The 27,137-nt window shown below is 52.4% G+C and overlaps 10 protein-coding genes across 10 annotated transcripts; 7 read left to right on the top strand and 3 right to left on the bottom strand.

The window, feature by feature from the left end:
* Positions 1 to 1,036: 1,036 nt before the first annotated feature.
* On the bottom strand, positions 1,037 to 3,732 carry BDV59DRAFT_169907 (sugar porter family MFS transporter). Its single transcript, XM_073688328.1, has 8 exons — positions 3,409 to 3,732; positions 3,272 to 3,343; positions 2,951 to 3,214; positions 2,863 to 2,888; positions 2,713 to 2,806; positions 1,655 to 2,661; positions 1,478 to 1,592; positions 1,037 to 1,421 (listed from the first exon to the last, which is right to left on the bottom strand). Exons 1-8 carry the CDS (start codon positions 3,489 to 3,491, stop codon positions 1,199 to 1,201), a joined length of 1,884 nt encoding a protein of 627 aa, XP_073551909.1. The 5' UTR covers positions 3,492 to 3,732; the 3' UTR covers positions 1,037 to 1,198.
* Positions 3,733 to 8,442: 4,710 nt separating this feature from the next.
* Positions 8,443 to 11,019, top strand: BDV59DRAFT_198568 (uncharacterized protein; the record flags this gene model as incomplete). Its single annotated transcript, XM_073693179.1, has 5 exons — positions 8,443 to 8,683; positions 9,057 to 9,072; positions 9,123 to 9,184; positions 9,234 to 9,774; positions 10,335 to 11,019. The coding sequence occupies 5 exons, from the start codon at positions 8,443 to 8,445 to the stop codon at positions 11,017 to 11,019; spliced, it is 1,545 nt and encodes a 514-aa protein (XP_073551908.1).
* A 932-nt stretch (positions 11,020 to 11,951) lies between these two features.
* On the top strand, positions 11,952 to 13,874 carry BDV59DRAFT_198567 (uncharacterized protein; the record flags this gene model as incomplete). Its single annotated transcript, XM_073693178.1, has 3 exons — positions 11,952 to 13,008; positions 13,070 to 13,413; positions 13,470 to 13,874. The coding sequence occupies 3 exons, from the start codon at positions 11,952 to 11,954 to the stop codon at positions 13,872 to 13,874; spliced, it is 1,806 nt and encodes a 601-aa protein (XP_073551907.1).
* Positions 13,875 to 14,135: 261 nt separating this feature from the next.
* On the top strand, positions 14,136 to 14,942 carry BDV59DRAFT_85230 (oligoribonuclease). The gene is made up of 2 exons (XM_073697204.1): positions 14,136 to 14,283; positions 14,333 to 14,942. The coding sequence occupies exons 1-2, from the start codon at positions 14,236 to 14,238 to the stop codon at positions 14,846 to 14,848; spliced, it is 564 nt and encodes a 187-aa protein (XP_073551906.1). The 5' UTR covers positions 14,136 to 14,235; the 3' UTR covers positions 14,849 to 14,942.
* A 10-nt stretch (positions 14,943 to 14,952) lies between these two features.
* On the top strand, positions 14,953 to 17,058 carry pgmA (phosphoglucomutase PGM2). Its single transcript, XM_073688327.1, has 3 exons — positions 14,953 to 15,136; positions 15,199 to 15,500; positions 15,549 to 17,058. Exons 1-3 carry the CDS (start codon positions 15,084 to 15,086, stop codon positions 16,859 to 16,861), a joined length of 1,668 nt encoding a protein of 555 aa, XP_073551905.1. The 5' UTR covers positions 14,953 to 15,083; the 3' UTR covers positions 16,862 to 17,058.
* Positions 17,059 to 17,252: 194 nt separating this feature from the next.
* On the top strand, positions 17,253 to 17,882 carry BDV59DRAFT_85221 (uncharacterized protein). Its single transcript, XM_073697203.1, has 2 exons — positions 17,253 to 17,384; positions 17,443 to 17,882. The coding sequence occupies exons 1-2, from the start codon at positions 17,288 to 17,290 to the stop codon at positions 17,793 to 17,795; spliced, it is 450 nt and encodes a 149-aa protein (XP_073551904.1). The 5' UTR covers positions 17,253 to 17,287; the 3' UTR covers positions 17,796 to 17,882.
* Positions 17,882 to 19,895, bottom strand: BDV59DRAFT_85218 (putative MFS transporter). Its single transcript, XM_073697202.1, has 3 exons — positions 19,214 to 19,895; positions 18,923 to 19,156; positions 17,882 to 18,871 (listed from the first exon to the last, which is right to left on the bottom strand). The coding sequence occupies exons 1-3, from the start codon at positions 19,667 to 19,669 to the stop codon at positions 17,969 to 17,971; spliced, it is 1,593 nt and encodes a 530-aa protein (XP_073551903.1). The 5' UTR covers positions 19,670 to 19,895; the 3' UTR covers positions 17,882 to 17,968.
* A 1,801-nt stretch (positions 19,896 to 21,696) lies between these two features.
* BDV59DRAFT_169883 (OSBP family protein) lies at positions 21,697 to 23,533 on the top strand. The gene is made up of 4 exons (XM_073688326.1): positions 21,697 to 21,927; positions 22,056 to 22,381; positions 22,433 to 22,487; positions 22,565 to 23,533. Exons 1-4 carry the CDS (start codon positions 21,865 to 21,867, stop codon positions 23,363 to 23,365), a joined length of 1,245 nt encoding a protein of 414 aa, XP_073551902.1. The 5' UTR covers positions 21,697 to 21,864; the 3' UTR covers positions 23,366 to 23,533.
* A 159-nt stretch (positions 23,534 to 23,692) lies between these two features.
* Positions 23,693 to 25,245, top strand: BDV59DRAFT_85179 (Zn(II)2Cys6 transcription factor domain-containing protein). Its single transcript, XM_073697201.1, has 3 exons — positions 23,693 to 23,832; positions 23,881 to 25,030; positions 25,108 to 25,245. Exons 1-2 carry the CDS (start codon positions 23,767 to 23,769, stop codon positions 25,027 to 25,029), a joined length of 1,215 nt encoding a protein of 404 aa, XP_073551901.1. The 5' UTR covers positions 23,693 to 23,766; the 3' UTR covers position 25,030; positions 25,108 to 25,245.
* Positions 25,246 to 25,574: 329 nt separating this feature from the next.
* Positions 25,575 to 26,910, bottom strand: BDV59DRAFT_198561 (uncharacterized protein; the record flags this gene model as incomplete). Its single annotated transcript, XM_073693177.1, has 6 exons — positions 25,575 to 26,126; positions 26,178 to 26,406; positions 26,452 to 26,503; positions 26,556 to 26,583; positions 26,635 to 26,671; positions 26,723 to 26,910. 6 exons carry the CDS (start codon positions 26,908 to 26,910, stop codon positions 25,575 to 25,577), a joined length of 1,086 nt encoding a protein of 361 aa, XP_073551900.1.
* Positions 26,911 to 27,137: the final 227 nt, after the last annotated feature.

Genomic DNA, 27,137 nt, shown 5'->3' with positions numbered 1-27,137 from the left:
TTATAATGATTGACGACCATCTCGTAACATGTAAGATCTGGTTCGGATGGCTGACGCACGACATGATCAGCCTCCGGACTTGGAAATCAGATATAGTCTAGACTCAGTATCAGCTGCATATTTGGGTAGTGGTGAAACCAAGGTTGGGCTTGTTGATTAAATCGCTTTGCATAATAAGGTTGGCCATACTAGAGTTGACGATGGGTGATAAAGAAAGTGTCAGACTTTTGAGTTTGAAATATTTTTTTTCTTTTCTTTTTCTTTTTACGCAAATTAACGGTCAGCATTTCAGTGGTTTAGGCCTTTAGTGTAGTTTATCAGAGTGTAGAATGCCAACCCCCCCCTCTCTTTGGCGCCCGTCACATTGCCAATCCTGACATGTTGCATTCTTAGATCTTTTTTAAGGCAGGATCTGGCGCGTAACAAGGTGACTATTGCAAAAGGAGCACAAACTTAAGGCTCAATGTATACGGTGGTCAATAGCAGATAAAATCCAATCCTTTAATCTACCTATGGTCGAGTAATCATCTGAGCTACTATTATGTAACTGTCAACCGGAAAGACCAGTAATTACTGCCAAGGCTTAACTAGCTTATAAAATTGTGGTATAATCCAGCCTCCGCACCTTACAGATGGTCACACTGTTAGCCAAGGAATTAGGCGGGAATAGAGGTTGGAATCCAGGGTATAAAAGATAGCCATTTTAGCAGTAGATGTAAGGGAATTTAAGTCCCTGCTACAGTCCAGAACACAGTGAAAATTACATAATATTACCGACAGCCGCATTTCCCACAAAAAGTCATAGGTTATAGTTAAGGCATAGCGGTTTTGGTTATAATGCCACTATTTGTAGCTCTTATTGTTATTCCATGGTCTTCGTCAGACGAGAAGAACGTGTTTGGTGGCCAAATTCTTCTACGTCGCGATTATCCGAGGTGCAAGATCTTCCGAGAGCCAACTCGGAAGCTACAACAACCGTCGTTCTTACGCATTACCCGCAAACCAAGCCAATGGAAAGATAGAGTATCTTATTACTAGCGAATGAAGTGATTACAAGAATGCAATCAGTACAGAGTACGACCAAATATCTAGCCCAGCCATCATAATCGTGTCCTCCGCATTATTAAATCAAGTACATTTCAATGCCATGAACGACAGCAAAATTTGCTCCATTTCCTGACACAATCGCTCTTCGTCTTCAAGCGCGGGCGCCAAGATGATCGAACTTGTACAGCGGCTCCAGCGTCACGTTGCGGCGGAAGATGTACCGGTTGACCCAGTACGGGAGCGCCTTCTTGAACTGGTAGCTCATGTGCATGCGCGTGGGCACCGCGAAGATGTAGTCGAGTTCTTCGAGGGTACGTTGCTTTGTCTCGGGAACCCAGAAGAAGATCATGATCAGGGCAGTGACGTTCAACCCGCTGTCGTCGTATTAGACACCTAGTGTTGTTGTGAGGGATGCGATGAGAGCACTTACGCGTAGAATCCAAACGCTCCGGTAGGTGTCATAACCTGTAGCATGCGCGGGAAGGTGATGGACAGCACGGCGGCCCAGCCGAGACAGGTCGCCACCGCCCAAGACATTCCAACCTCTACGCGCGGTCAGCGGTGATGCCATGGGGTACGAGGGTGTGGGTGGTCGGTCGATACTTACCACGATGAGAAAGCGGGAAGACCTCTGCAGAGTAGGTGAATGGGACAGGACCCTCTCCAGGCGAGTAGAACGCAGCGAACAAGAAGACGAAGAAGGCAATGCACGCCAAGTGGGCCGTTTTCTCTTCTGGGATGTAGAAGCAGAAACCAGCAGCCAAGAGCGTCCAAGCCATCTGGGGGAATGTGAAGAGAAGCAAGGCACGACGTCCGTACGTATCGATGGTAAAGACAGCCGGGAAAGCGAAGAGGAAATTCACCAGGCCAAAACCAAACGAGGCGAAGAGGGATCCCGTATATCCAGCACCAGCCTTCTGGAAAATGGTGGATGAATAGAAAGCGACGATGTTGATACCACACATCTGCTGGGCGAGCATGACAGTGAAGGATGCAAGGGTGGCACGACGGACACGAGGAACAGTGAAGAGCTCAACCAGACGGTTGAGATAGGTTCCCTGGCCGGCAATTTCCTGCTCAACCTTGATTTGAGCATAGATGTAGTAAAGATCACGAGCAGCCTGGAGTTCCGTGTTACGCAGCCTCTTGAGAGATCCAAAAGCCTTCTTGAGCTGACCCTTTTTGATATACCAACGAGGGGACTCGGGACAGATATACACACCAAGAATCAGAGGGAGAGCAGGGATGAAGGCGGATCCTATCTGCAGTCTCCAGGCAATATCCCCAGTATCTTTGACGACGAGGTTGGCACATGTTCCGAGGAAGATACCAAATGCGGTCCACAGTTGCCATGACATGACGAGTCCACCACGAATAATCGCTGGAGTGTTTTCGGCACAGTAGATCGGAATGGTCGATCCTTTCAGGCCCATTCCAATACCAAGGAGAAGACGAGTCACAAACAACTGGGGCCAGGTTTGGCAGACAGCACCGCCGATAGGGGCGAGGAAGCAGAAAATTGCAGATCCGAAAATAGCACCACGACGACCAAAATAGTAGTTCACGGGGTCTGACATCCAACAACCAAGAGCCGCGCTAGCAATGTAGGGACCGCTGTGTATAATGAGCATGTGTCTTGAGGTAGTGAAGTGGAGAGGGACTTACGCATTGACGACACCAACAATCCACTGATTCTTGGCAGCTTCAGGCACACCCTCTTGGGGAAGACCGAGCTGATCCGGGAATGACAGGTTGGCAGCTATTATTGGAGTGTTAGAATGGCTCAAAAGTGATCTATCCCGAGAATGTTCATACCGTTACTTCCAGTCTGATCCCATCCTCTGTGCTATAGTCAGATATCCTGAATCTTTTTAAAGGTTCTGTCAGCAGGGGATGGACATACTGAACAGCGGCACCAATGGAACAGAGAATAATGGTAAAGTACAAGGACCAAGGCTGGCGCCATTTATGGGCGACCTCGTTGTCAATGGCGGCAATATCTTCGTCAGACAGGTCTGGGACGGAACGGTAGTTCTCGGGATCGCGCGAGATGAGGGCACCCTTCCGCAAAGCAGGAAGAACCTCCTCTAGAGCATGGTCGCGGGCAAACTGCTCAACATCACGAATAACCTGTTCTTGGCTCAGATCGGCAAGGGGATTCTTGATCCTGGAGAAGGTTACTTATATGGTGACGAAGAATCCGGAGCATTCACAGAGAACCTACTTGGCAGACAAATTCTGGTTCAAGTTGATGTGTTCAGTCTGGCCTTTCTCGGCAGACTCCTCATCACTGGCACTAGAGGCGTGTTAGCTAGCTTCTATACAAAGCACTAGGTGTATAGGGCTAGGAGGAACACGAACTTTTTCTCTACCTGCACATCATTCTCCTGAACGTGAGGGGCAGGCACGTCGTCAAGATCCTTCTTCCCCGCGGTGTCCGCCATGGTGAGTGCACACTGTAGTCTCTATGTGTAATGATAGTGACCTGTAGTGATAAAGAAACCTCACAGCTTCTGTAAGGATGTACGATGCGGAGAAAGGGAAAGATAAAAAGAAAAAGCAGTGCGGGGTGAGCACGGGGTTAAAAAAGGAAGCGAGAAAGACGGATGGGGGGGAAGACAGAGGGAAATAGGGCTGAGAGTCAGCCGTGACTGGCGGACTCCCAAATAACGCCTTGTCCTTTCACCAGGGAAAAACAAAAAAACATTAAAAGAGGAAAATCCGCTACGCCCCGTGCTAGCCTAGTCATTTTTCGGGGGAAAAGCCTAACTAAACTATTTCACGGATCTATAAACCCTGATTGGGTTCCACTCGTGAGCAGGATGAAAGCGTCTCGGCCTGCGTTTCGCGCATCGAATGATTCGAGTCCGCTGATGGGCATGCTCTTCATCTGGCCGTTCCTATGATACTCCTCTACGGTACACAAAGTGCTATTCTGGATGCATCCGGAGACGAGCTTCCCGTCGACTCTCAATGCGAGTAAGTGGCTTGGGGAGATGACGCCAGGAACCCGTACTCTGTACCTCTGGTGACCGAAGTTGGATCCCGTAGCCTGACATCACGGGCAGTCAGCATGAGGTCGCGGTGTACCAGAAATGCTACCGAATTGGCTCGGTACAACCTGAATACTGTCAACCACGCGAGGAGTCCGGGGTCGTCTTGGACCTGGGGCTGTGGAGACCCCCAGGTCATCGGACAGGAAATGGAGTCTCATCGATAAAAACTTTATCCGGGTGAGCAGCCTTTTACCAAGCCCGTTTTAAAGCTCGAACTACGCCTCCACCGTCAGTCGAGGCTGGCTGCATGGAGCCTATCTACATTGGGAGTGGTCTGCTCATCGACAAAAAAAGTCGGCTGTCAGCATCGTCCCATCTTATCTGGTGGAACAGAAGGCTTCGACGGTGGCGCCGTAAAGGTTAGTCACCTTCTTTGAGACTTTATTTCTTAAGGGGTCTAGGGTAGATTACGATCTTGGCGTTTGGTGTGACTTGTTTGATGTTTCCTCGTATATGACAGATACAATGTTGGAAATTCTTTCCAATAACCCCAATTTTCCCAGCTGATTACCGGGGTTCGTGGCCAATCCGGGTCACGGCTGCATCACAGCGTGTCCGACCACGAACGCCACGCTCGCACCTCGATGGCGGAGAGCAAATGTCTAAGAAGAAAGCGGGACGATGGCGCCGAGTGGCCAAGCGTTTGGACAAGATTCATTGGCTACTCTTGGCCGGGGTCGTCGAGCTCGGCGTCACTACTATTTCCCAAAGAGCATAGACGAGGGCAAAAGAGGACGGTTCTGGCGATGATCTGGCGCGCTGGTAAGGGTCGAAACCCCGCTAGTGGCTTTTACCCAGTCTGTTCCGTTGCGGAGAATTTCTGTGTCGTCTAGAAGGCTCACGTGTGATCAAGGGATTTCCTGCAATCATCCTTTAATTGCGATGACGACATCAGAAGGTTTGAGGAAGATAATCCCGGAGGAGAGCTGGAATGTCGTCGACTTGACCCCAGACCGATACGTATCCATGGAAATGAGTCAGGGGGAAAGGGGTCGTTCTATCCCCGGATCAGGGACGATAAAATCCGGGGCGGATGGCAGCCGAGGATGCGACATACCCCGACGTGGAGACCAACTCCGCGTTAGTCGTAGTAGACTAAATGAGTTTTTTTCTCCCAAGCCATGAATCAGGCCACGCAGACGAACTTTGGCTGAGGGAAGGAATTGCCGGTGTGGATACGCTCCACTACGACCTTCCATTCTATTCTTTGAGCCTAATGATACCGTCATTCGTGCAATCATGATGTTGCCAATGAACCATGTTTTTCCCTCGGTCGCACCTAGGCGATCCCGCTAAGCCACCTCCTCCCCCGGCGCAGGAATTAGGCAAAACAAATATCCCGTGATCCTGTAGATGAGCAAGGCTTTTCCAGATGACTTTCCGTCCGTAGGTTGAGGCTCGAGCGCCGTTGCAACGCAAGGGGGCGCCATGTGTTGAGTTTCTTTGCGACTGAACTCTGATGGCTGACCAGCCAAGCCATCATCCTAACTCAAGCCAGTATCAGTGGAGACCGATTTGCCTTTTCGGGCATATTCTGGTGGGTAAATTTCGAGTCCCTTTAGTGATTCGGAGTCCTGGCCGGAGTCGGCATCGCCAGCGACACCCAGGCCCTTCGCTTCCATCTAGCGGCATGGGAGATCCTTCGCCACCAGACATTCTTGTTTAAGAAAATAAGTATTTCTCATAGGTGAAACAAGTCATAAAAGAAGGGAAAAAAAAAAACAATCCATGAATCAAAACGGTCGCGACTGGCAGTCCGTTAGAGAGCGGGAACAGGCAGGGAATACGAGATCGTCGAAGCTACCTTCACCCTAGCCTTGAAGAGCTTTAACTTGGTCCAATATTGTATTTGTTTGCTTGTTGGTCGGCTTATGTGGTTTAAAGAGGCTACCCGCAGCCTTAGAATATACAATCCCTCATTTAAGCCAGCTCGTATCACTCTGATCGTGGTACGCGATGGGTTCAGAACCTCGTACAACTAAAGTCTCAAGCAAAAATTTCAGTGCATTAACTGCTGCCTGAAGGCAGACCATAAACTCACTTAACCAGCACGTTTGTCTAGATATGTCATTTCCATTGATTTTTACGTAATCAGAGCTTCATCGTCACCGTGAGGAAGATAGATATACGTCAAACCACATTCTTCTTTTTTACTGTAATTAACTAGTCAACTGTAAATCCGCGCCAACATCTAGAGCACAGTGCGCTTCAACCATGGTCGCCAACAAGGCAGATCTACATATGCGAAAGGCATCAAACCTTGTGATTGTTTGATCTTGTTATGTTCTGCAGAAGCCATAATAGCATGCCCTTCGACAATGTTGGATGAGGGCTCCCATTCTGCCATGTTTGAAACTAAGTATCTCCTTCTAAGACAGAATCTGCACTCCCTAGGGATTTATTAAGCTATCCATGGAGTAGTCACATAGGAGCTATGATGGAAAGTCCCTCGATTCTGGTCCTTCAAACATTTAGTGCTCCTCTCGTCTATCTTTTCTGCTTGGTAGCCCACCCTTCCGTGTCATTCTGGGATGCGTGTTTTCGCGTCCTAGTAGTCAAGCTTGACAGGAGGGCGTAAGTCCTCCTCTTCTATCCTTTAATACATGAGAACCAGATACTAACAGGCAGTAGATTTTTACCACCGGGACAGGCCCCATATTGCCCGGGCCTGGTGGAAGTGCCCAGGGCATCTCGCAGAACACCGGCGGCGGAGCCCTATGACTTGCTATGAATGTCCAGTTCAGTGGCGGTGGTTGATAGTCGGGGCAATGAATCTGTCGAGCGCCTTTTATCGAGCGTCCTGCACCGAACGGCTGGGTGTAGTTGCGAATCTCTAAAAGCTGACATGGTGGCGGCCAGGCTCATTAGTTCTCTTGGGTTCCCTTCCCATGCTACGTTCTTTGGATCCAATTAAGACACTGCTGTACGGTCCTCAACGTAAAATTTAAACTGAGCTTGACGATATGGGTCGTGGCTTTGGAGGCCATCATCCACTCGTGACGGAGCCTGTTGATCTTGACATCCCTCGCTTTCGAGCTCCCGTGACAGGTATAGGTGCTCTTTCACACCGAGAACAGCCTGAAAAATACCACTATACCGCACCACTAGGTGTCTAGGCACTTTTTGGTAGCGTAACGGTATCTTTCAGCCGATATATGGCTTGTTGACTCAGGCCGTGCTGGCATCCTGTGCGTGGGTGTGGATCGGCCTAGTATGGAAAAGCTGCCTTTACTACCCACTGGGAGATTGTCAGTTTACTAGAGCCAATGAGTGTGTCATTTCATCTCATGCATATCCAGTTTGGGGAAACCGCGTATCATGAATAGCCAACAGCTATTGTAGGCTGCTTTCTTTTGCGAGTCTCTGATACCATTTGTATATACACGATTTGTGCACCCTAGGAAACGGACAACTCAGAGGAAAAAAAAAAAAAAACGAAAGACAAATTAGAGATTCTACAAACGGAGCACACATTAAAGACAGTTCGTCTCTTCTTAAACTTCCTCTCATGTAGTCTCTAGGAACCTTCAGGGACGAGTGGGGTGCGAGACGTAAGAAGCAAACAAGCCTGACAGGGATATAGCAACGTGAGCGCCGCAGCGGTGAGATCTGCGAAAGATCGAGGCCCCAAGTGATGGGTGGGTGGCATCTGGCTACTTTCTATAGCCGCTTACACTTTCTCCCATGTGGGTATATTTTGACTAGTATGATTAAATCTTCTAATACACTGTAATTGAATCCAATTAATATGGGAGATGTTATACCATTAGGTTTGTTATAGTAGGCACCCCTTCACTTAAATAATTTCACTTGCTAATGAAGCTTTTGTATTGCTCTTTGCTGAAATAAGACACAATCCGTTATTTAACTAAGCATAGTCACTTAACTTAGGTCTAGTCAAGGCACTCTGAAGGCGCTAAGACTCGGACATATTATTGCCGAATAGCTATGAGATTGGCCATCGCTCAGTCATGAAACTTTTGCATATATTTAAATAGAGGGATCCCGTTGTGCTCTGTGCACACTGCTGAGTTCTAGTGAAAGGGAGATTCTCATCTTACGGAGCCCTGAGTCCATTTAGAGTCTGGAACCTTTTTTTTTTTTAAGAATACATTAATCTGGGGGTCTTCCTGGAGATCAAAAGGCCTGGCTGCTCGGCAGTTGAACATGTAGCATTGATCACTCCAAATAGTTATTGATATCACGTGACGAATATGCCTCCCACTTTCCGAGATGTCGAAGATCCATTATGCCTGGATTAATCTCAACGTAGACATGACCGCGCAGAGACAACGCATTGATTTCTCATGATCTGATGCTTAATAACTGACTCACAACTATGGATCCCCTTGATTCTGACACCATCACCGCCGCAGACCTCCTCAAACACGGAAAGCCTTTTGTCCCATTTTCCGAGTTCTCGGTCCAGGACATCCACCACTTACTCAAGGACCCCTCCTACGAGTGGATAGACACCAAACTCCGCGAAGGGAAGCCCTTTGTTATCCGTGGCTTCAATAATATGGAACAGTGGGATCAGGATGTTTTGAGTCATAAGCGATTGGCATCGTCCTCGGCGTGTACGTCCCTGATTCTACTACACCCCGAAGGGTCTTAACTAACAGGTCAAACTGGGCAGTACTTCCTGTGCGAAATTGTCAAACCGGACGCGATACGAAAATGAAGTTAGATCTGTTGTCATTAACTGATCACTCTCACTCCTACAAAGATCATGTCGCGTATGTTCAATCGAGTGAGAATTCGCCCCGAGGTCCGAGATTGTAACCAACAATGTCTTCTGAAGTCTGTATGCGAAAGATCTCCACTGTCCACCAGAATGGACAGATGCGATAGATGAAATTTTGCCTTCTTCCTTAAAACATCTCGGCTCTCTTGACTTATTTCGAGTGCTCCCAAAAGAGATCATTCCTGAGGTACTGATGGCATACGTAGGTACTCGGAAATCCTTGTATGTCATCCTCTCAGGAACCCACACTGTACCCACTGACTATCATATAGCTCAGGGTTTCACAGGTGCTTTAGCGCGACTGTTGCACTAAATCTCATGATTGAGTCGGAAGGTAACTTCGCTCACTAGACATCCACACAGAGCTTGACTAATCTCAACAGGAACCGGCCCTGGCGCTCTATGTTTTGGTACGGATACCGATTCACAAGCCCTATACGATGTTTTCAAGGACAGTCTAGGGAAAGTACCCCACACAGACTGGAGTAATGTACCATTGTCCCAGCTACAAACCGCGGAATTCCCTATCTACGTCACCCACCAGGGACCCGGGGACCTAGTCGTCTTTCCCTCGGCAACGGCGCACCAGGTCTGGAATGTCTCCCCGATTGTGACGAAAGTAGTATGGAATATTATGCATACTTCGTCTCTTGCGCTCTTCTTCGACTATGTTCAGCCGGCCTATCAAAAACAATGCTACGCAGATACTGGACGTGTCCCGCTGATCCCAATGCATGCGCTAAGCAGTGGACATGCCGCCAATGCTGACGCAAAACTGGTACTGGATATTTTTCAGCGGTTGGTAGACGATGAGGATGTAGGAGATAATTCAATACCGATCAAGCTTGCCGACACTGAGGGTGCAGTGGTTGAATGCAACTTTTGCGGCTTGACGATCTGGAACCGACATATGCACTGCAACCAGTGCGTTCACTTCGACCTGTGTCTTACATGCTTCGTTTCGGGGCGCAGCTGCAGACATATTGCAGACTATACATGGGCAGAGCTGGTCCCAAGGGAGCGCTGCAGAGATCTACTAGGCGATCGCAGAACGCGTCCATCAACGCTATCACCAAAGTAAGCCCCTCATACATCTCCACCGGTGCTTATAGCCAAGATAACGTGCCGCTAATTTATGAACCAGGCAAAAGTCACTGGGTTTGTTAGCTCTGGAGGCTGCCGATGCGCGGCGTCAAGCGACTGTACGTTGGACATTCCGAAACCTGTTTTCCAGGCCATTCAGAAGGCAATACTAAAGTGCCTCACTTCCAGGAACGGCTATGCCATCTCTGTCGCGATACACATCCTGGTTGGAAAGGGGTGACCTGCCGCCATTGTTCAGCCTTCTTCTGCCTGCGTGGCCTTCATCGGCATTTTGATATCGATTTGCTCTCATTTCTCCGGCATCAGAACACATGGGTATGTCCTAAGTGCGAGCAGATATGTAATTGCCGGTGCTGCCATTTCGCACATCCACATCAAAGTAACGAGAAGCCGGTGCGGCCGCGAGTGCGGTCGGTCGACTCCCGCGGACGGATCGCCGGATTCGTCGACAACGTCTTTGACCAGAAACGCGGCAAGAAGGCCAGCTTGGCGGGAGCCAGTTCATCGCCACAGACTCCTGTATCCCTACCGCGTGGGCAAAAACGATCCCGGATGTCGAATGACGACGGGCAGTTGTTTGGGGCGTCATCTCGCGCGCGGGGGCCGTCAGCAACGGGGCCAAGTAGGACCCCCAGATCGCTGGGCACAGAGACGCAACAAATGCGGATCAGCGGCTTGGTCGACAGTCGAAGAACGCCGGTCGAGACCGGCCCGTTCTCAGGTGTACGGAGCCAGATGACATCCCCTCGGGTCACGGAGAATGCGACATTCTCGGGACAGAATGAGCCCCACGAGACGGTGTCACCCGGGTCGAAATCGGTAGACGACGACAGCATCCGAGTACTGGAGAACAAGTTAGAGGCACTTCGACAGTATGCGACGGAGCTGCTAGATTTGTCGCTGGTGGAGTCGCATGGAAAAATCGTGGAGCGAATTGCGCAGCTGGAGGAGGAGATGGAGCGACGAAGGCGAGAGAAAGCGAAGAAATTGCTCGGTCGATTGCAGCAGGATTTCCCTGATCTGGCGGATGTCGCGAGGGAAGAAGCGCGACGACGAGGGTGGTAGTTGTAGAAGGGGGAGGGATGACAAGATGTGCGACCCGTGGCCAAAGGAGTCGCTTGGCTTGTGATTTATAGATAAAGATAGAGAGTTTTTATGTGGTACTTGTAACAGGGATATCTATAACCGGATGTATACTCGGGTTCCAGAATGTATAACTACGTAGTAAGTTGACAGAATGCACGCTTAGGTAAGAACGGCAGAGGTTCACCATACGCAACGCGTGGATAAAGATGAGGGCGTTGAACGAGTCAATTCCAGGCAGAGGGTGACGGGTGAACTCACATCGAATGAAGTATATAGTATAGCTGACATCAGAGGCGATGAGCTCCCAGATAAACATGTAAAGCCATGGTCACCGGCAGCAGATGGTCCACAGGAACCACCCATTCCTTCGACTTCCCCTCCCACCGCATCCTCTCCGCCTCTTCTCTCCCCTCCATCTCTTCCACGCTCTCCCTCTCGTCTCTCCTGTCCTCTCCTCTCTCTACACCAATCCTCCCCTATCGTGACTCTGTTGGATCCTGTATGTGTCGCTCTCTTCGCGTCTCCCCTGGTCTCTCCCCTCCCCCTCTCCACTCCGCATCGCTAATGTTTGGGCCGGGAGCGCCTCATCCACAGTCCCTCGATCTCTACCTCATGTTGCTCTATCCGAGTCCCTGATCAGACGTGTTGTTGACGAGTATATCGGTGATCAATCCATTCACATCGCCTGTCGGTCGTCTCCAGATCTGCGGCCCACGGTGGTTGGGAGTCGGCGGTAATAATAATCCTACTAAATCCACCCACTATCCTGACCGCCTCCACCAGCCACGACGAACTTCTCGCACTCGATTCTCCCTTTTCACTTTTCTTCTCCCTCCTGTCGTCGATATACCCCAGTCCCCTGGAGCGGCTCCCACCTCGACCCGAGTCCCCTTGACACGAACCCCCCCACCATGCCATGCTTCAAAGGTCTCGCCGTGAGTATACACACTCCGGATGGCCCGATTTCCGAATACTCTATTCAACGCCAGTCCCGAGCTTCTCGCATCGCCTGTTACATCCCTGTTCCTCCACCGAAGCTCCCTGACACCGCCGGCGGCAAACCCGAGCAGTCCACCTTCGCCATCTCCATCACCCTGCTGAACCCCGGTCAGGATGTGCCGTACTCCACCCCAAAACCGACCTCCGACAACCCCACACCGAAACCCAAGGTGGTCGGCGGCCTGCCCGGCACCACCAGCGAGCGCGGTCAGTACACCAGCATGGTGGCGCCGTACCAGGCCCTCACCAATTCGCCCAACGAGACCGTCGCCGCGTACATCTACTTCGACGGACGCCAGAAGGAGGAGGTCGCCACGCTGCTGCGCCGCGGGGAGGAGACATGGGTGAACTCGCGGTGGGTCAGCGTGCCCGAGGCGGAGGGCGGCGGTTTGGCCGAGCGCGAGTTTCTCTTCCGCGAGGTCGGCCTCGAACGCTGGCTCAACGGGTTGGATCTGGAGGGCAAGGACGCGGCGGCGAGGATCGAGCGTCGGCGCCAGAAGATGGAAAAGCGGCGCCGCGCGAAACAGGCCGCCGCCGCTGTCGACGACCTCGACATAGACTCCTCCTCATCGCACGCCGCCGAACAACGCGCAAAGGACAAGGGCATCATGCGGTATGGCGATGACTCCAAGTCCCCGCTGGAGGGCGTCTCCGACGACGACATGTCCTTCTCCGATTCCGACGATGACCCCATCCCCGAATCTGCCGGTCAGATCAAGGTCGCGCTGTTCCGCGTGTTGGCGTCCGGTGAGGTCAAGCGCGGCGAGTACTCGCCGCAGTTTGACGCTCATGACGATGACGAGGAAGGCGGCGGGGACGGCCAAGGCGCCGACGCGGATATCGACCACACGACGAGTTTTGCGAAGCCGAAGACGCTGGACCCCAAGTCTATCAGCACGCAGACAGTCACTGGGATCGACCCGTCCGACAAGCCCTACGCCATCTTTACGTTCATGTACCGCGGCGAGCGTAAGTGGATTTCTTTCGGGGGATGATGCGCGCGGTTTCGTGTCGACTAACTATCGATTAGGGCAACTGCAGAAGATGGGTATCTTGAAAGGTGCCAAAGCCCAGGAGACTCCCGGATCGGCTAAGCGTCGGTCCCAACAGCTTGACTTCTCTAACCTGGGACCGCTGAAGCCCGGTGGCACGGTGGGCTTCCTGAACTTCCGCGAGAACACGGAGCGCCGCTCCAGCAAGAAGAAGAACAAGAAGAAGGACGTTGGGGAAGACGATATGGATAGCGACGATGATGATGATGATTCGATCCTGGATCGAGCCGATGACGAGGAAGCGAAGGACGATGATCACCTTCTGTCTCCCGATGACATCCGACGTCAAGGGGAGCTTGCGGAAGGTGTGCGCAAGATCAAGGTATGTCGTGATGGGCCTTGTGTTTCGATACGGAAAGCATACTGACTCGCGTTCAGCTGAAACGCCAGCATTCGTCGGCCTCCCTGGGACCGAACACCCCCAAGACTGATTCGGCCAGTCCGCAAGCCTCCGGGGAGACGCCCGCCACGTCGAGCATCTCCACGACACCACCCACGGCGACAGCCGCGCCGCCGGCAGGACCGGGTGGCTCGTTGAAGGCGATCGGGGAAGCATTGAACGGCGGCGCGGTGGGTAGCCCTCTGAAGAAGCAGCGGGCAAGCGTGTCCCAGGCCGATGAGGGCTCGATTCGACGCCGCATGGAGGCCGGATTCGAACAGTCCGTCAGCTCAGCGTTGGGCAGTACGGGCGCCGAGCCGCCGTCGAGTACAGGTAGCGGAGGCTTTGGCGAAGCTCTGACGAAGCCGGCGGCGGCGCCAGAGCCCACGGAGGAGGAATTGTGACTCTCCTGGGGATTGACTACGCCGGGAGCCATTTTTTGAATGTGATGATGTGTTGACGATGCACGCTGCGCCAGCCTATTTGGATTTCTGGATGGATCTGAAAAACTTTTTTTTTTTTTGCGTTGATTTACGAGACCGTGGACCGGCGTTTGTGGTCTACAAGATTCGCCGATTTATGACTACTACCATTTACGAAGGAGGTTAGAATTGAGGTAATTGAATAGAATAAGCTGCATGCTGGTTGCTTGGTAGATGATTGAACACTCGGAAGAACTTCCGCCCGTCGTAACCATTTTCTGCCGGAGTACACAGTTCTATTCAACACTCAACTTCACCCTCCATATCGATTCCCATTGACAGAATGCCTCTCCAACGGTCTTCCGATCCTCTCGTCTGGATCGACTGCGAAGTGAGTCTTCCTCCCGTAATTCCCCCGCCGCGAACTCACCCCGGTATAGATGACGGGTCTGGACCCGGACACGGACCGGATCCTGCAGATCTGCTGCTTCGTCACCGACGCACAGATGAACCTGCTGGACGAAACCGGGTTCGAAGTGGTCATCCACCAACCGGCGAACGTGCTGGCAAGCATGAACGCCTGGTGCGTGGACACGCACGGGCGCAGCGGTCTGACGGCCGCCGTGCAGGCGTCCACCACGACGGCCGAGACTGCGGCGGCCGACCTGCTGCAGTACATCCAGCGATACGTGCCGGAGCCTCGTCGCGGGGTCCTGGCGGGCAACAGCGTGCATGCCGACAAGGCGTTCCTCACTCGGGGCCCGTACGTGACGGTGATGGACTGGCTGCATTACCGCATCCTAGACGTCAGTGCCATCAAGGAGGCGGCACGGAGATGGGCGTCGGACGAGTTCCTGGCGAGAGTGCCGGCGAAGAAGGAGGTGCATCTGGCACGGGATGACATCCTGGAGAGCATTGCGGAGATGCGATATTACCGGGAGGAGCTATTTGCATAGGACATACGGCGTGCATGTACATGATACCAGTCTAATATTAGAGGACTTCCCGAAACGGAATAATGAGGGGCATCATAATAAATGCCAATCAGCTGCGGTTCCCCCACCGCCTGACGTCTGTCCTCCTCCTTGCTTCTTCTTCTTCTTCCTCTCTTCTTCTCTTCTTCTCCCCTCAATTCTCTTCTCCTCTTCTCTACCTCCTCTTCTCCTTCTCTCTCCCCCTCTATCCACCGTCATGTCCCTCCAGTCCGTCTCGCTGCAGCCCTTCTCCGACCAGAAGCCCGGAACGTACGTCCTCCCTGCATTCCCCATATTACCCTAACTACTCCGAACTGACTCTTCTTCTCCAGCTCCGGCCTTCGTAAAAAGGTCAAGGTCTTCCAACAACCAAACTACTCCGAGTCCTTCATCACCTCCATCCTCCAGTCCATCCCCGAGGGCGCCAACAACGCTTTCCTCGTCATCGGTGGTGATGGTCGCTACTACAACACCGAAGTCATCCAGAAAATCGCCAAAATCGGTGCTGCCTATGGTGTCAAGAAGCTTCTCGTCGGTCAGAATGGCATTCTGAGCACCCCCGCGGCCAGCAACCTCATCCGCGTCCGCAAGGCCACCGGTGGCATTCTCTTGACTGCCAGTCACAACCCTGGTGGTAGGTCCCTACATCCATTGCTTCAGAAGGAAGAATACTGAGGATTAGGCCCCAATGCCGACTTCGGCATCAAGTATAACCTGGCCAACGGCGCCCCCGCTCCCGAGACCGTCACCAACAAGATCTACGAAACCTCCAAGTCCCTCACCTACTACAACTACCTCGACCTCCCCGATGTCGACACCACCACCATTGGCTCCAAGACCTACGGCCCTCTCGAGGTCGAGGTCGTCCACTCCACCGCCGACTATGTCACCATGATGAAGGAGATCTTCGACTTCGACCTCATCCGCTCCTTCCTGTCCTCCCACCCGGACTTCAAGGTCCTCTTTGACGGCATGCACGGTGTCACCGGCCCCTACGGTGTCGATATCTTCGTGAATGAGCTTGGCCTGCCCGCCACCAGCGTCATGAACTGCGAGCCGAAGCCGGACTTCGGCGGTGGCCACCCGGACCCTAACCTGGTCTACGCCCACGAGCTCGTCGAGGCGGTCGACCAGCGCGGAATCCACTTCGGTGCCGCCAGTGACGGAGACGGTGACCGTAACATGATCTACGGCGCCAACACCTTCGTCTCGCCCGGTGACAGTCTGGCCATCATCGCCCACCACGCCCGTCTCATCCCCTACTTCCACAAGCAGGGCGTCTACGGCCTGGCGCGCTCGATGCCCACCTCCGGGGCCGTCGACCGCGTCGCCAAGGCCCAGGGTCTGCAGAGCTACGAGGTCCCCACGGGCTGGAAGTTCTTCTGTAACCTGTTCGACAACAACAAGATCTCCATCTGCGGTGAGGAGAGCTTCGGTACTGGCAGCAACCACATCCGGGAGAAGGACGGCCTGTGGGCCATCGTCGCCTGGCTGAACATTATCGCCGGCGTCGCCCAGAGCAAGCCCTCCGAGACCCCCAGCATCGCCTCCATCCAGAAGGAGTTCTGGCAGACCTACGGCCGCACCTTCTTCACCCGCTACGATTACGAGGGCGTCGACAGCGACGGGGCCAACAAGGTCATCGCCACGCTGGCCGATCACCTGGCTGCCCGGGACTCCTTTGTCGGCTCCACCGTCTCCGGCCGCAAGGTGCTCGACATTGGCAACTTCGCCTATACCGACCTGGACGGCAGCGTCACGAAGAACCAGGGTCTGTATGCCACGTTCGACGACGGCAGCCGTATTGTCGTCCGTCTGTCCGGTACCGGCAGCAGTGGCGCCACCATCCGTCTGTACATTGAGAAGTACGAGGCCGACGCGAGCAAGTTCGGTCTCAGCGCGCAGGAGTACCTCAAGGATAACGTCAGTCTGGCCATGGGTCTGCTCAAGTTCAAGGAGTTCATTGGTCGGGAGGAGCCGGACGTGAAGACCTAAGCGTTGGGGGCGTGAAAAGTGCTTCGTGACCTTGTCTGCGAGCGAGTCTATAATTAGCATAAGTTGTCCATAATGCAATGTTCCGTGCAGACTCATAAACGGTAGAAGTTGTGAGAATCCGGAAGCTGTGCTTAGCACACTGAATATGTATGGAACGTACCATTCTGGGGCGTCAGATCTGCAATCATTTGCTCCACCATTCTGTATAGAAGATAACTGTGTTATGCTATAAATTGCGCATCCGGCATGACACTATTGGGCTTTGGTTCACCGTAACATTATTCCGATGAGGTGGTCAGCTTGCCATCCGGGGTATTTGTCAGCGCCATGCCTGCTCCAAACTATATAACGCTTACAACGCAGCCCCCATCCACCCCAAAATCAAACGGACCAAAAAAGTACAAAGGTACTCAACATCCGTCCAACATGCCCCCTCTCCCCAGCCCTCTCCGCGTGGTCCTCTGCGGCCGCATGGCCGCCGTCGGGAAACCGGTAGCTGCAGGCCTACTCCCCGATTATGAAGGTAGTAGCCAGTCCATCTCTGTATGCGACACCAAACCCGACTAAGAGAACAACAACAGTAATCCACTTCATCCAGTCCGTCGATGCAGCCATCGCGGAACTGCCCCATCTCCTGGCGGGCCGAGACCCGCAGGCAGCGTCGCCCAACGACGTCGGCACGCACGACTACAGCCAGCCGGCGCGGGCGGTCATCTTCGGACGCGGGTACCAGCGTTCCGAAGTAGAGGAGATCCGGCGGCGGTGCGCGGGGAGTGCCTCGCAGCCGATCGCTTGGGTTATTGGGGACCCGGCGAATGCGCCGACGGGACTGCCGCCGCCGGGATATGCGCAGAAGACGGGACAGACCATAAAGGATACCCTTGATCGGTGGAGGGCAGACGGTGGTGTGCGCGAGGAGATTTATGTCTATTAAGGTCTGGGTTATGCGAGTATCTGAGGCTCAGATGGATGGCTGACTCTATCTATGCGTGGGTGGGGTATGTACATCATGTATGTCTAGGGTAGATATGTTCCGAATCTCAACGCCAAAGGAGCAAACACTTTTAGTACAGTGATTTTGGTCCCGAACAGACGAAGGGGCCAAGATTAGTTGATTCCAAGGGCAGCCTCCTTCCGACGAGTCGATCTCTGCTCGTACTTCCATTCGACGGCCTCCCGCCAGCGCGCCCCATATATCGCCGTCAACCAGACCGTCCCGCCGCATACCAGGAGGAACAGTGCGGAGATGGTGTTGAACCAGCCGACTCCCAACGTCTGGATCCCCGGAAGGGCGACACCCGTTCCCAGCGCCGCAAACACATAGCGAAAGACGTAGCTGCCGGCGACGACTTCTGCGCTGCGGCCGTTGGAATGCATCACGTCCAGACAGTACGTGTTGAGGCTCGGTAGACAGAGCAGCTGAGCCACGCCCTGCACGAACATGGCGACGACGGGCGCCGGGATGCCCCCAACGTCCTGATCGAGTGTCCAGCCATACACGAGGATCGAGCCGGGCGTCAGGACGCAGATTGGCACGAGGCACGACCGGAGACGGTCTTCCGGGATGCGGATGCCGTTACGACGTGTAATGTATTTCCTGACAACGTGGTCGGCCCAGCGTCCCCCGATCAGGTTTCCGACGAGGTATCCGCACCCTGGGGCCAGGTAGAAGAGACCGGCTTGGATGGGTGTGGTGAGGTGGAACCGGGGGTTAAGGATAGGGCGGATGGGCGTCAGGAGTGCGTATTGACACCAGACCAACGCGCCGGTAGCCAGGCCGGTCAGGAAGAGGTTGGGGTATCCGCAGTTCAGGGTGATTACGCGGACGGGGGAGATGCGGCGCCACAGAGCCCTGGTCTGCTTTGGGAGGCTTTGCCCAATGAATTCCCCATTTGATTTGAAGGGGATTGTCTCGGGAACAATGAAGATGATCGCCAGTGCGGCCACCCCTGCCATCGCGGTTAGTAGCCAGAAGATAGTCCTCCATGGTCGGAAGGTTATCACCACGCCCTGATTTTTATGTTAGTGAACGTTATATAGATGGGTGTCGGGGTTTCGTACCCCAAGGAAGGGGCCAAATGCTGGCCCAACCATGCTCCCTGATAGAATCCAACCTAGGGCTGTAGCGCGTACTTGGGGTTCGTATATATCGCCGATAACAGAGTTGCCAACCACCAGAAACGAAGTGCCTTGGAAGGCAGTAAGAGCACGGAAGAGGAAATATGTAGCAAGATTTGGGGAGAGTGTGGTTGCGATGGTAAAGGCAAAGAACAGGATGCTGCTAGAAATGAATACCTGCATATTGCGTTGTTAGGAGCCAGGGGTAAAACCATGATACTATGTTCAACTTACAGGACGTCGACCGTAGACTTGACTAAGAGGCCCCCAGAACAGAGCTGCAGCGCCCATAGATGCCAGATATAGTGCTGTGCTCGCGTTTATAACCTCTGGTGTTGTCTGGTACGTTTTTGCTAGTTCCGGCACCGCGGCCAGAATAGCCGTGGAAGAAATGGGAGCAAGGAGTGCACAAAAGGATAGTGTAGCCACAATCAGCAACTTTCTGGGAGTGGAAAACCGCTTATATTGGTCATCCTCCGAAGTCTCTGTCCACCCATGGCCCGCTGCGGGGTTTTCTGGATCAGAGGAATTGCTGAACTCCTGGACCAGTGTATTCGGTGTATCAGGAGCTCGCAATTCTGTCCTTGAATCGTGAGGCCCTGAAGGAATTCTTGTAACGGAGGAATTCAAAGATGAGCTGTCCGAGGTGCCTGGAAGTTCCAGGACTTGAAGAGAGACATTTTTAGCCATATTATATGCCAGTAGGTAAGTAAGGAAAGGGCTGTATTCGAGTAACAAAAGAATGAATATGTTCAACCAAATGAACGGCCTATGAATGTTGTACGCAAATAGAACGAGAGACGGAGAATATTGGACAGAGAGAGCCCGAAACTAGGGGCATCGAAAGAGTGCAAGAGAAATGATAAAGCCCCTTGGAAATGCCCAGGGCGGTTGTTCATCAGAACATTTTAAGTGACGAATCGTACGGAGTAGAAAGCAAGGATCCCCTTTGTCTACAGGGCATTGCGCGTCAAAAGGACTAGAACTCAGGCATTGAGGGCGACTATCATCACATCATCAGCACGCAGGTGCTAGAAGCTTGTTCAAGATGGAGCTCGAACAATCATCCAGCCCTAAAATGGAAACGTTGCGCAGTTTTCTTAGCCAAGCATATGCTCTTAGCCAAGAATAAGCTTCAGATATTCATAGGGATGACCATGGTTCCAGGAGAGCCAATGATGCTTGTTGATGGTGGTCACATTGTTTCCCACTATATGTTCGGGAGAGGAGCCGGAAGCCGATAGCCTGGCCCAGGAGTGGGAACATGATCGTCACGGAAGTAGAACTGGGCCCCTGATGAGTCCTAACAGCGGGTTCAGGGCTGCAAATCTGGAAAAGACGCATAATCATTCTTGAGGCGGGCAGAGAATGAAGAGTTCTGCCTGAAGCATGCACTATGTACGGAAGCTCCCGTGCCAATCGAATTCTTGGCTAGGGAGGACTCGCGGCTGTTGACATGCCTAGGGGGGATCCCCACAACGATGTTTCGGCGATCAAACAACCGATGGAGAATCATGTTTTGTCAGAGCCTGGATCCTATATGTGGGTATTCATAGCCTCGAATTTTGAGTATTTTGCGTGTCCCGGGACCCATGGATCATCGGCACGGACAAAAACATTGTCTCAAGGGCCGCTCCTGAGGAGCCGAACCGAACAAAGCATTGTGCCCGACAATGAGAACGATGCCTCATTATGACGGTAATCTGGACAGCTATGGTGCTGGTTAAGGGGTAAATCCGGTGATGTTTTGTCGTTTTTTTTTTTTTCAGGTCTCCCCTTCCACGCTTCTTCGCTAGACTTGTGCCTCCTGTTTTGGTGCTCACAAATACCTCAGATGATTGGGTAGCATTTTGTGTAGGACACCTTGTGTTGGGGGCTTGACGATTTCCGTTTTCATCAAAATCTAGCCTTCTGGGTGCCTGTGGGTTGATAAGATACGAGAGCAACGTCTCAACAGTAGGCCTGTTGCGGAAATCTCTAGGGCTGGTGGTTACAATCCGACCAGAGGAAAGGCGAATCACCAAAAGTGCCAACGTCACATGGTCCAAGTTGATGTGCACTGCGCCCGAAGGAAGCCCGAGTGTCTCGCGAATGGGGGTCGAGGGGAGTTCCCGAACGGGTACGTAGTTCAGGGTCTCTCCGAGGTCGACTTAACCGAAATGAACCATCACATTTTTGACGCTGTCTAGAATAGTAACAGATAGTGAGGACAGTCAACCCGTGGATCATGTACTATGACTCGAAGGTCTGTTCTCCCGTTCTTCAGAGTGGATTCTGCATTCTTTCCGATAGCCAAGCGTCTGACAAGGAATTCGATTTTTCCGACGGAGGAAAGGATATGTGATGGATCTTATTGACGGGAATAAGGAGATCAACCAGCATGATGAAATACTGTTTTTGACGCGTTATCCTTAACTTTTGGGGGCATGAAACATGCCTGGGAGGGGGAGGTCCTAGCGCCATGACGTCGGCGAACATCACTGCTGCGTGATCAGTCCAGGGAGACCTGCATGTTCGGATGACTGATATGAGAATCGTTCAGATGAAGGACGATGGTAACAGTTGTAGCTGTGTTGAGTTGCAGTGGAGAGAGGAGAGCGTGAGGGAGAAGCGGAATTAAGATTACCTGAAACGGCGGGAGGCCTGAGGCCAACCCGTGGGTGCCTCCATATGACATCTTAACCTGCAACTCGCTTTCTCCATCTTCAACTCCCTCTCTCCTCTACCCCTCTCCACCACCACCGCCAAACTCTGGCCTCTTTTATAGACTCTCTGATATTTTCTCGGTTCTATATTTCACCGTCCTCCCTACATGGGGCCGTTGTCTACTTCCGCTTACCTATCATAAATATTTCCCATCCTCTCCCTATTCCTCTCCAGCGAGAATGGTTCCCCACAGTAATGGCGTCCCCGCCCAGAGCAAGGCTTCGTGGATGAGTTTCATCAAGGTAAGACAGGGTGCCTCTTCTCGCCTTCTGACGCAATGGGGGCGACCCGCGGAGCACTTCAGTACCTCGCGTGTTGCCCCGCTGGCCCAGTAATGTTGATGGTGTCAACTAACCTTCGGCCTGTCTAGTCTATTGCCTCCTTCAACGGCGACCTCTCCTCCTTGACCGCTCCACCTTTCATCCTATCCCCCACCTCCCTGACCGAATACTCCGCCTACTGGGCCGAACACCCTGGTCTGTTCGTGGCTCCCGCCAACGAACCGGATCCTGAGAAACGGGCTTTGGCCGTCTTGAAGTGGTTTCTGAGCACGCTCCATCAACAGTACTGCTCCCGCAGTGAGAAACTCGGCTCCGAAAAGAAACCTCTGAACCCCTTTCTGGGCGAGCTGTTCCTCGGTAAATGGGAGGGCGACGCCGACTTGGGGGAGACGAGCCTTATCAGCGAACAAGTCAGGTAGGTGATGGCTGTGGCGGTTTGCAAAGCTAAAATACTAAGTTCTTCCAGCCACCATCCTCCGGCAACTGCCTATGCCATCTGTAACGAAAAGCATGGCGTGGAAGTATGTCCCCTGTCTCCGCCAAATAACTTTTTGGGAGGCCCCAGGACGGAACACTAATTCTCTCGCTACACATTTAGCTACAAGGATACAACGCCCAAAAGGCTTCCTTCAACGGTACTATTCTCATCAAGCAGATAGGCCACGCCTTGTTAAGCTTCACCCCGCCCGGTGCGGACAAGAACGACCCAGCTCAGAAAGAGCAATACCTTATCACCCTACCCAGCCTGCATGTCGAATCCTTGATCTACGGAACCCCGTTCATGGAGCTCGACAAGTCAACCCGGATCGTAAGCAGCTCCGGATACGTGGCCAAGATTGACTATTCGGGCAAAGGCTGGCTGAGCGGGAAGAAGAATACGTTTAACGCGGTTCTTTTCAAAGAGAGCGAAGGCGAAAAGAAGCCTCTATATACGGCCCATGGGCAATGGTCTGATACCTTTGTCATCACGAACCCGCGAACTAAGGAGACGGTGGACCGATACGCAGTTAACGAGTCGAAGACCACCCCGCTCCAGGTGGCACCCCCCGAGGAACAGGACCTGTACGAGAGCCGACGTGCGTGGAAGGATGTCGCCGATGGCATCCTGCGCGGCGATATGAATGCCGTCTCCGTGGCGAAAGGAAAGATCGAGAACGCTCAGCGTCGACTGCGGAAAGTCGAGCGTGAAGAAAATCGGGTGTGGGAGCGTCGCTTTTTCAAGCGCTTAGATGAATCCGAGCTAGACGATCAATTCAAGCGCCTTCTGAAGAAGAGCGATCTAGATTCGTTGGAGAGCGACCGGACCGGGGGCGTGTGGCGATTCGATCCTGCCAGCGCAGTTGACATGAAGCCACCATACCACAAGGCTGGCCCTGAGGGTCTTGGTATCACAGAGTAAGCAGACCTGCTGTTGTACATGTTCGACTAATATATATGATCTATTACGGACGGATTGGGACTTCCTTTGGCTATAGATTTGGGTAGGGCTTGGTGCCCTTTGCTTTGGCTTTGAGTCTTGTATATAGTATTTAGAACGTGGTCAATGGATTTGTATACGATACAGCACTTGGAATTCAGTACCTTACCTAGGTAGATGACCTTGGAAATATTCCGCCACTATTAACGGACGGGGCCCGAAGACCCTCGATTTAGAAGGTGGTCTGTGCATACGCGTATTCCCTTTTTGGGTCAGGCCCCCAGACCTCAACTTCAACCTCGCTTACAACATCCAGCACCTCCACAGCGACCTTAGCAATGACTTGAAAATGGATACTATGTACAATATCTTTGCAAGCCATCATGCCGCGCAGGAGACATAGAAAATCACGCAACGGCTGTATTGAATGCAAACGACGCCACATCAAAGTCTGTCCACCCCTTGTTTCCAAAAGTCTTTTCTAATAGCGGCCCCAGTGCGATGAGACCAGGCCCAAGTGCTCCCAATGCACTGTTTCCGAACGTTCTTGCGAGTACGCTGAGCCATTCAGACGAGTCATCGTGGGCCAGTCACCCGTGAGCAACACCACACCAAGATCATCATCCCCATGCATTTCTCCGCCAGGTGATCTCCCAATTCCATCGACAGGCACATCATCTCCGTACCTACTTGACACGCCACCGGCGAATGTTCTCCATTTTGAGCTCCTGCATCATTATTTTACGGAGACATGGCCGTCTCTGGATAAAGATCTCCACGCCCAGGCACAGATTGTGTTTTCTTCGGAGGTAGCCACGATATCGCTCAGAACGCCTTACCTTCTGAATGAGATATTGGCTTTCAGCGCCCTTCATAAAAGTATCATCTTCAGCGAGACTGCAGACGTGCAGCAATCCGCATTCTACCGCCACCATGCCGCTCAGCTGCAGACCCACGCACTTACGATCTTCAACAGTTCCCGTGACGACATCACCGTCACAGAGGACAACTGCGTTCCACTATTTCTGTTTTCGGGTTGCTTAGGTATGCATATGCTGTGCGACACGTTAGTGTGTCGCCCCCATAATTCCCCAGATGACTTCGAGAACTTTTTGGACCGCTTCGTGAACTCCCTCCGTTTACACACCGGTATACGCTCTATCACCGGAGAGTCCTGGTCAATGTTGCGACAGTCCGCGTTAAGACCTGTTCTATTGCATGCCGAAGCCAAGTTCGATTCAAAAACTAACGGCCGGACCTGTCTCGACACGGAGTGCAGGGCTCTTATAAAGCGCATCGAGTCCGCCCGGCTTGGACCGTCGATCACGGCAAGCTATGTGCAGGCTGTGGAAGCCTTATGGAGAGCTATTACCGCAAATGACCACGGGACTAGCAATCCTTCAGTTGTTGGAGGTACTGCATGGCCTGTACTAGTGGGGATGGATTATATCGACCTGTTGCGGCGACGGCGGCCGGAGGCGCTTGTCATTCTGGCGCATTATGCAGTGTTAATTCATGATTGTCGGGAGCTATGGGTGTTTGGAGACGGGGGCCGTTTTTTGATTGATTCTATCTCCCGGTATCTAGGTGTGGAGTGGGAGGAATGGTTGGCATGGCCTTTGGCAGTCTTGCGGAATTCATTTTGATGTTCGTTTCAATCAGAGAAGGCCTCCCTCATGCTAACGAGGCAGCATCCGGTAAAACTTCTTGTTGATTGATAATAGCAGACGCAACCCTTTCCTTGGCTGGCCACTGAGAAGGTACCAATGCAGCCGTCCGGCACCACCACAAACGCATCTTTGCCCACTGATATACTAGTCAATTGCGTTGCAATTTCCCATCATGGTTGGATGCTCGCATCTGATTCAGGATGGGATTGTCAAGGGCACGTCTGGGACCCAGCTACCGGAACATGCCAGAAAGGGTCAGTGGCTATGCTCGATCCGGACCGGCATATGCCTGGCTATGGGATGCCATAATTGGGAATTGGATTATGCGCAATGGGAGAAAGGCGTCATGGCTTCCAAACGAATATCAAGCTCTGTGCTGTGCGATATATAAGGGATTTGTGGTCCTCGCGCACGAATCCGGTCGGCTTGTCTTTCTTGAGTTCGCATAGCTATAGCTTCGTTGCTTTTGGTTTCAAGATAGTCGTTTCTCTGGCGCTGCTAGTGACTTGCTATCTTCCATATTACTCCTCAATACCACCACCAGAGATGTTAACCCTGCAGACAGCCAAAGCTGACGAACTATCCAGCACGCGGCCCTCGCTTTCAGCCACCTTATCACGATACAGATCCTTAATATCCTCACAAACCATCCAAATTCTCCGTCGGTTGGCAAGACCGGGAATGTAATCGACCTTTTCCCTATTATACCGACTCTTCGCCTCTAACTCCGCAACCACAGCCGACAGCCTGGCCTCTAGCTTCTGCGACTTGAATAGATCGACATCATGAAGCTCCCAGAGCCAGCCCAACTCAGTCTGCAGTCGTTTCTTCCAGCTGGTCTCCGGCACATCGGTGGAATGCATGGACCATGACGCTGCTTTGAGAGCCAACACAGATGCGATGGGGAGAAGGCCGAATAAGTGATGGCGTAGCTCGCGCGGAAGCCTGCTGAATATGTCGGATGTTTCTTGAACGTCCGCAGCCGGGGAAGAACCTGTTTGGTCCGTCGTGGGCCGAAGTTCATCCAGATACCCCTTTAACTGAGGGATATCCACCGGGTTCGTTACCAGAAGCTAAGGACGCGTTGTCAGCCCGGACTTAAGTTTGGGACGATGGTGACATACCTCCTCGCCTTTTTTACACTCCCAGAATTGTTCGCACGGAGGTGTGGGCTCACCGTAATATAACAGCAGCATGTTTGGCACTCTATTCACCAGCTCCATACAGAGCGCATGCAGAATGTCCCCGTTCAGTGATTCGTCCTTGAAGCATCTAAGGAAGATCTCCTCGAAACACAATTTGTGGAATGGGATAACGGGCTCCTCTTCCTGGTCCCCGGAGATATCCATATACCTGGAACGTTCAGCCTCGATCGACTAAAAGACGGCAGATACACACGCGTAGAAGTAGCAGAGCTCTTTCAGTCCTCTTTCATATGGGACATTGGGGTCTTCGTCGCCGTTAGAGCAATAGACCTGATAATGATGGATGGTCGAACAAACCTTCGCCGGGATAGGCAAGGATAATATCCTAGAGCATATATTAGAGCACCCCGTCTATAATCGCAGCACCGGAACTCACTGTATCATTGTGGATACCATCACCCGTTAGAAACGACCTAACACTGTCAGAACCACCATACAGAAGTTGAAACTACTCCGTAACCCACTTTCGTTCTCCGGTAACGTTCGAATTGATACCGAGTGCGCGCAGATTATCAAGCCACTTGATGTCACTATCGCCAATGACCTCTCCGTCGTAGGTGTTGTCGCCTTCGTCATCAGAGTCAATTGAAATGAACTGGGTGCTGGAGAATGTCGAGCCGCATATCGCGCAGTAGATGTCACAGCCGCCCATTTTCCGCAACAAATATATACGTATGGATGGATGAGACTGCGTTAGAGTATGGGGCGCTTTATAACCCTTGTTTATGGCGTCGGTAGGCTGCCGCGTGGGCCGAAATTAAGGCTCAGGCTCCCACCCTTTTCCTAATGAAGTTACTGCTGGCTTTAGCTTATTTTTCTGCTCGTATTCACGGCTTCGATGATTCTCCGTTTCCGTGCTGTTTTCTGTACTGCTTAGTC

Source organism: Aspergillus ambiguus (genome assembly GCF_047715705.1).
Source record: "Aspergillus ambiguus strain CBS 117.58 unplaced genomic scaffold BDV59scaffold_3, whole genome shotgun sequence".
Classification (NCBI taxonomy): domain Eukaryota; kingdom Fungi; phylum Ascomycota; class Eurotiomycetes; order Eurotiales; family Aspergillaceae; genus Aspergillus; species Aspergillus ambiguus.
The sequence above is the reverse complement of the archived record's forward strand: the minus strand, read 5'-3'. Positions and strand labels throughout refer to the sequence as shown.

Bases quoted from the DNA above. Each gene is read 5' to 3' on its own strand.
- BDV59DRAFT_169907 (XM_073688328.1), bottom strand. From the start codon at position 3,491: ATGGCGGACACCGCGGGGAAGAAGGATCTTGACGACGTGCCTGCCCCT. The intron at 3,215-3,271 runs GTAGGTTCTCTG...AACCTTCTCCAG, and splicing joins AACCAGAATTTGTCTGCCAA to GATCAAGAATCCCCTTGCCG. The intron at 1,422-1,477 runs GTAAGTGCTCTC...ATACGACGACAG, and splicing joins GGAGCGTTTGGATTCTACGC to CGGGTTGAACGTCACTGCCC.
- BDV59DRAFT_85230 (XM_073697204.1), top strand. From the start codon at position 14,236: ATGCCTCTCCAACGGTCTTCCGATCCTCTCGTCTGGATCGACTGCGAA. The intron at 14,284-14,332 runs GTGAGTCTTCCT...ACCCCGGTATAG, and splicing joins TCGTCTGGATCGACTGCGAA to ATGACGGGTCTGGACCCGGA.
- pgmA (XM_073688327.1), top strand. From the start codon at position 15,084: ATGTCCCTCCAGTCCGTCTCGCTGCAGCCCTTCTCCGACCAGAAGCCC. The intron at 15,137-15,198 runs GTACGTCCTCCC...CTTCTTCTCCAG, and splicing joins TCCGACCAGAAGCCCGGAAC to CTCCGGCCTTCGTAAAAAGG. The intron at 15,501-15,548 runs GTAGGTCCCTAC...ACTGAGGATTAG, and splicing joins TGCCAGTCACAACCCTGGTG to GCCCCAATGCCGACTTCGGC.
- BDV59DRAFT_85221 (XM_073697203.1), top strand. From the start codon at position 17,288: ATGCCCCCTCTCCCCAGCCCTCTCCGCGTGGTCCTCTGCGGCCGCATG. The intron at 17,385-17,442 runs GTAGTAGCCAGT...GAACAACAACAG, and splicing joins CCTACTCCCCGATTATGAAG to TAATCCACTTCATCCAGTCC.
- BDV59DRAFT_85218 (XM_073697202.1), bottom strand. From the start codon at position 19,669: ATGGCTAAAAATGTCTCTCTTCAAGTCCTGGAACTTCCAGGCACCTCG. The intron at 19,157-19,213 runs GTAAGTTGAACA...CGCAATATGCAG, and splicing joins AAGTCTACGGTCGACGTCCT to GTATTCATTTCTAGCAGCAT. The intron at 18,872-18,922 runs GTACGAAACCCC...CATAAAAATCAG, and splicing joins CATTTGGCCCCTTCCTTGGG to GGCGTGGTGATAACCTTCCG.
- BDV59DRAFT_169883 (XM_073688326.1), top strand. From the start codon at position 21,865: ATGGTTCCCCACAGTAATGGCGTCCCCGCCCAGAGCAAGGCTTCGTGG. The intron at 21,928-22,055 runs GTAAGACAGGGT...CGGCCTGTCTAG, and splicing joins CGTGGATGAGTTTCATCAAG to TCTATTGCCTCCTTCAACGG. The intron at 22,488-22,564 runs GTATGTCCCCTG...CTACACATTTAG, and splicing joins ACGAAAAGCATGGCGTGGAA to CTACAAGGATACAACGCCCA.
- BDV59DRAFT_85179 (XM_073697201.1), top strand. From the start codon at position 23,767: ATGCCGCGCAGGAGACATAGAAAATCACGCAACGGCTGTATTGAATGC. The intron at 23,833-23,880 runs GTCTGTCCACCC...TAGCGGCCCCAG, and splicing joins GCAAACGACGCCACATCAAA to TGCGATGAGACCAGGCCCAA.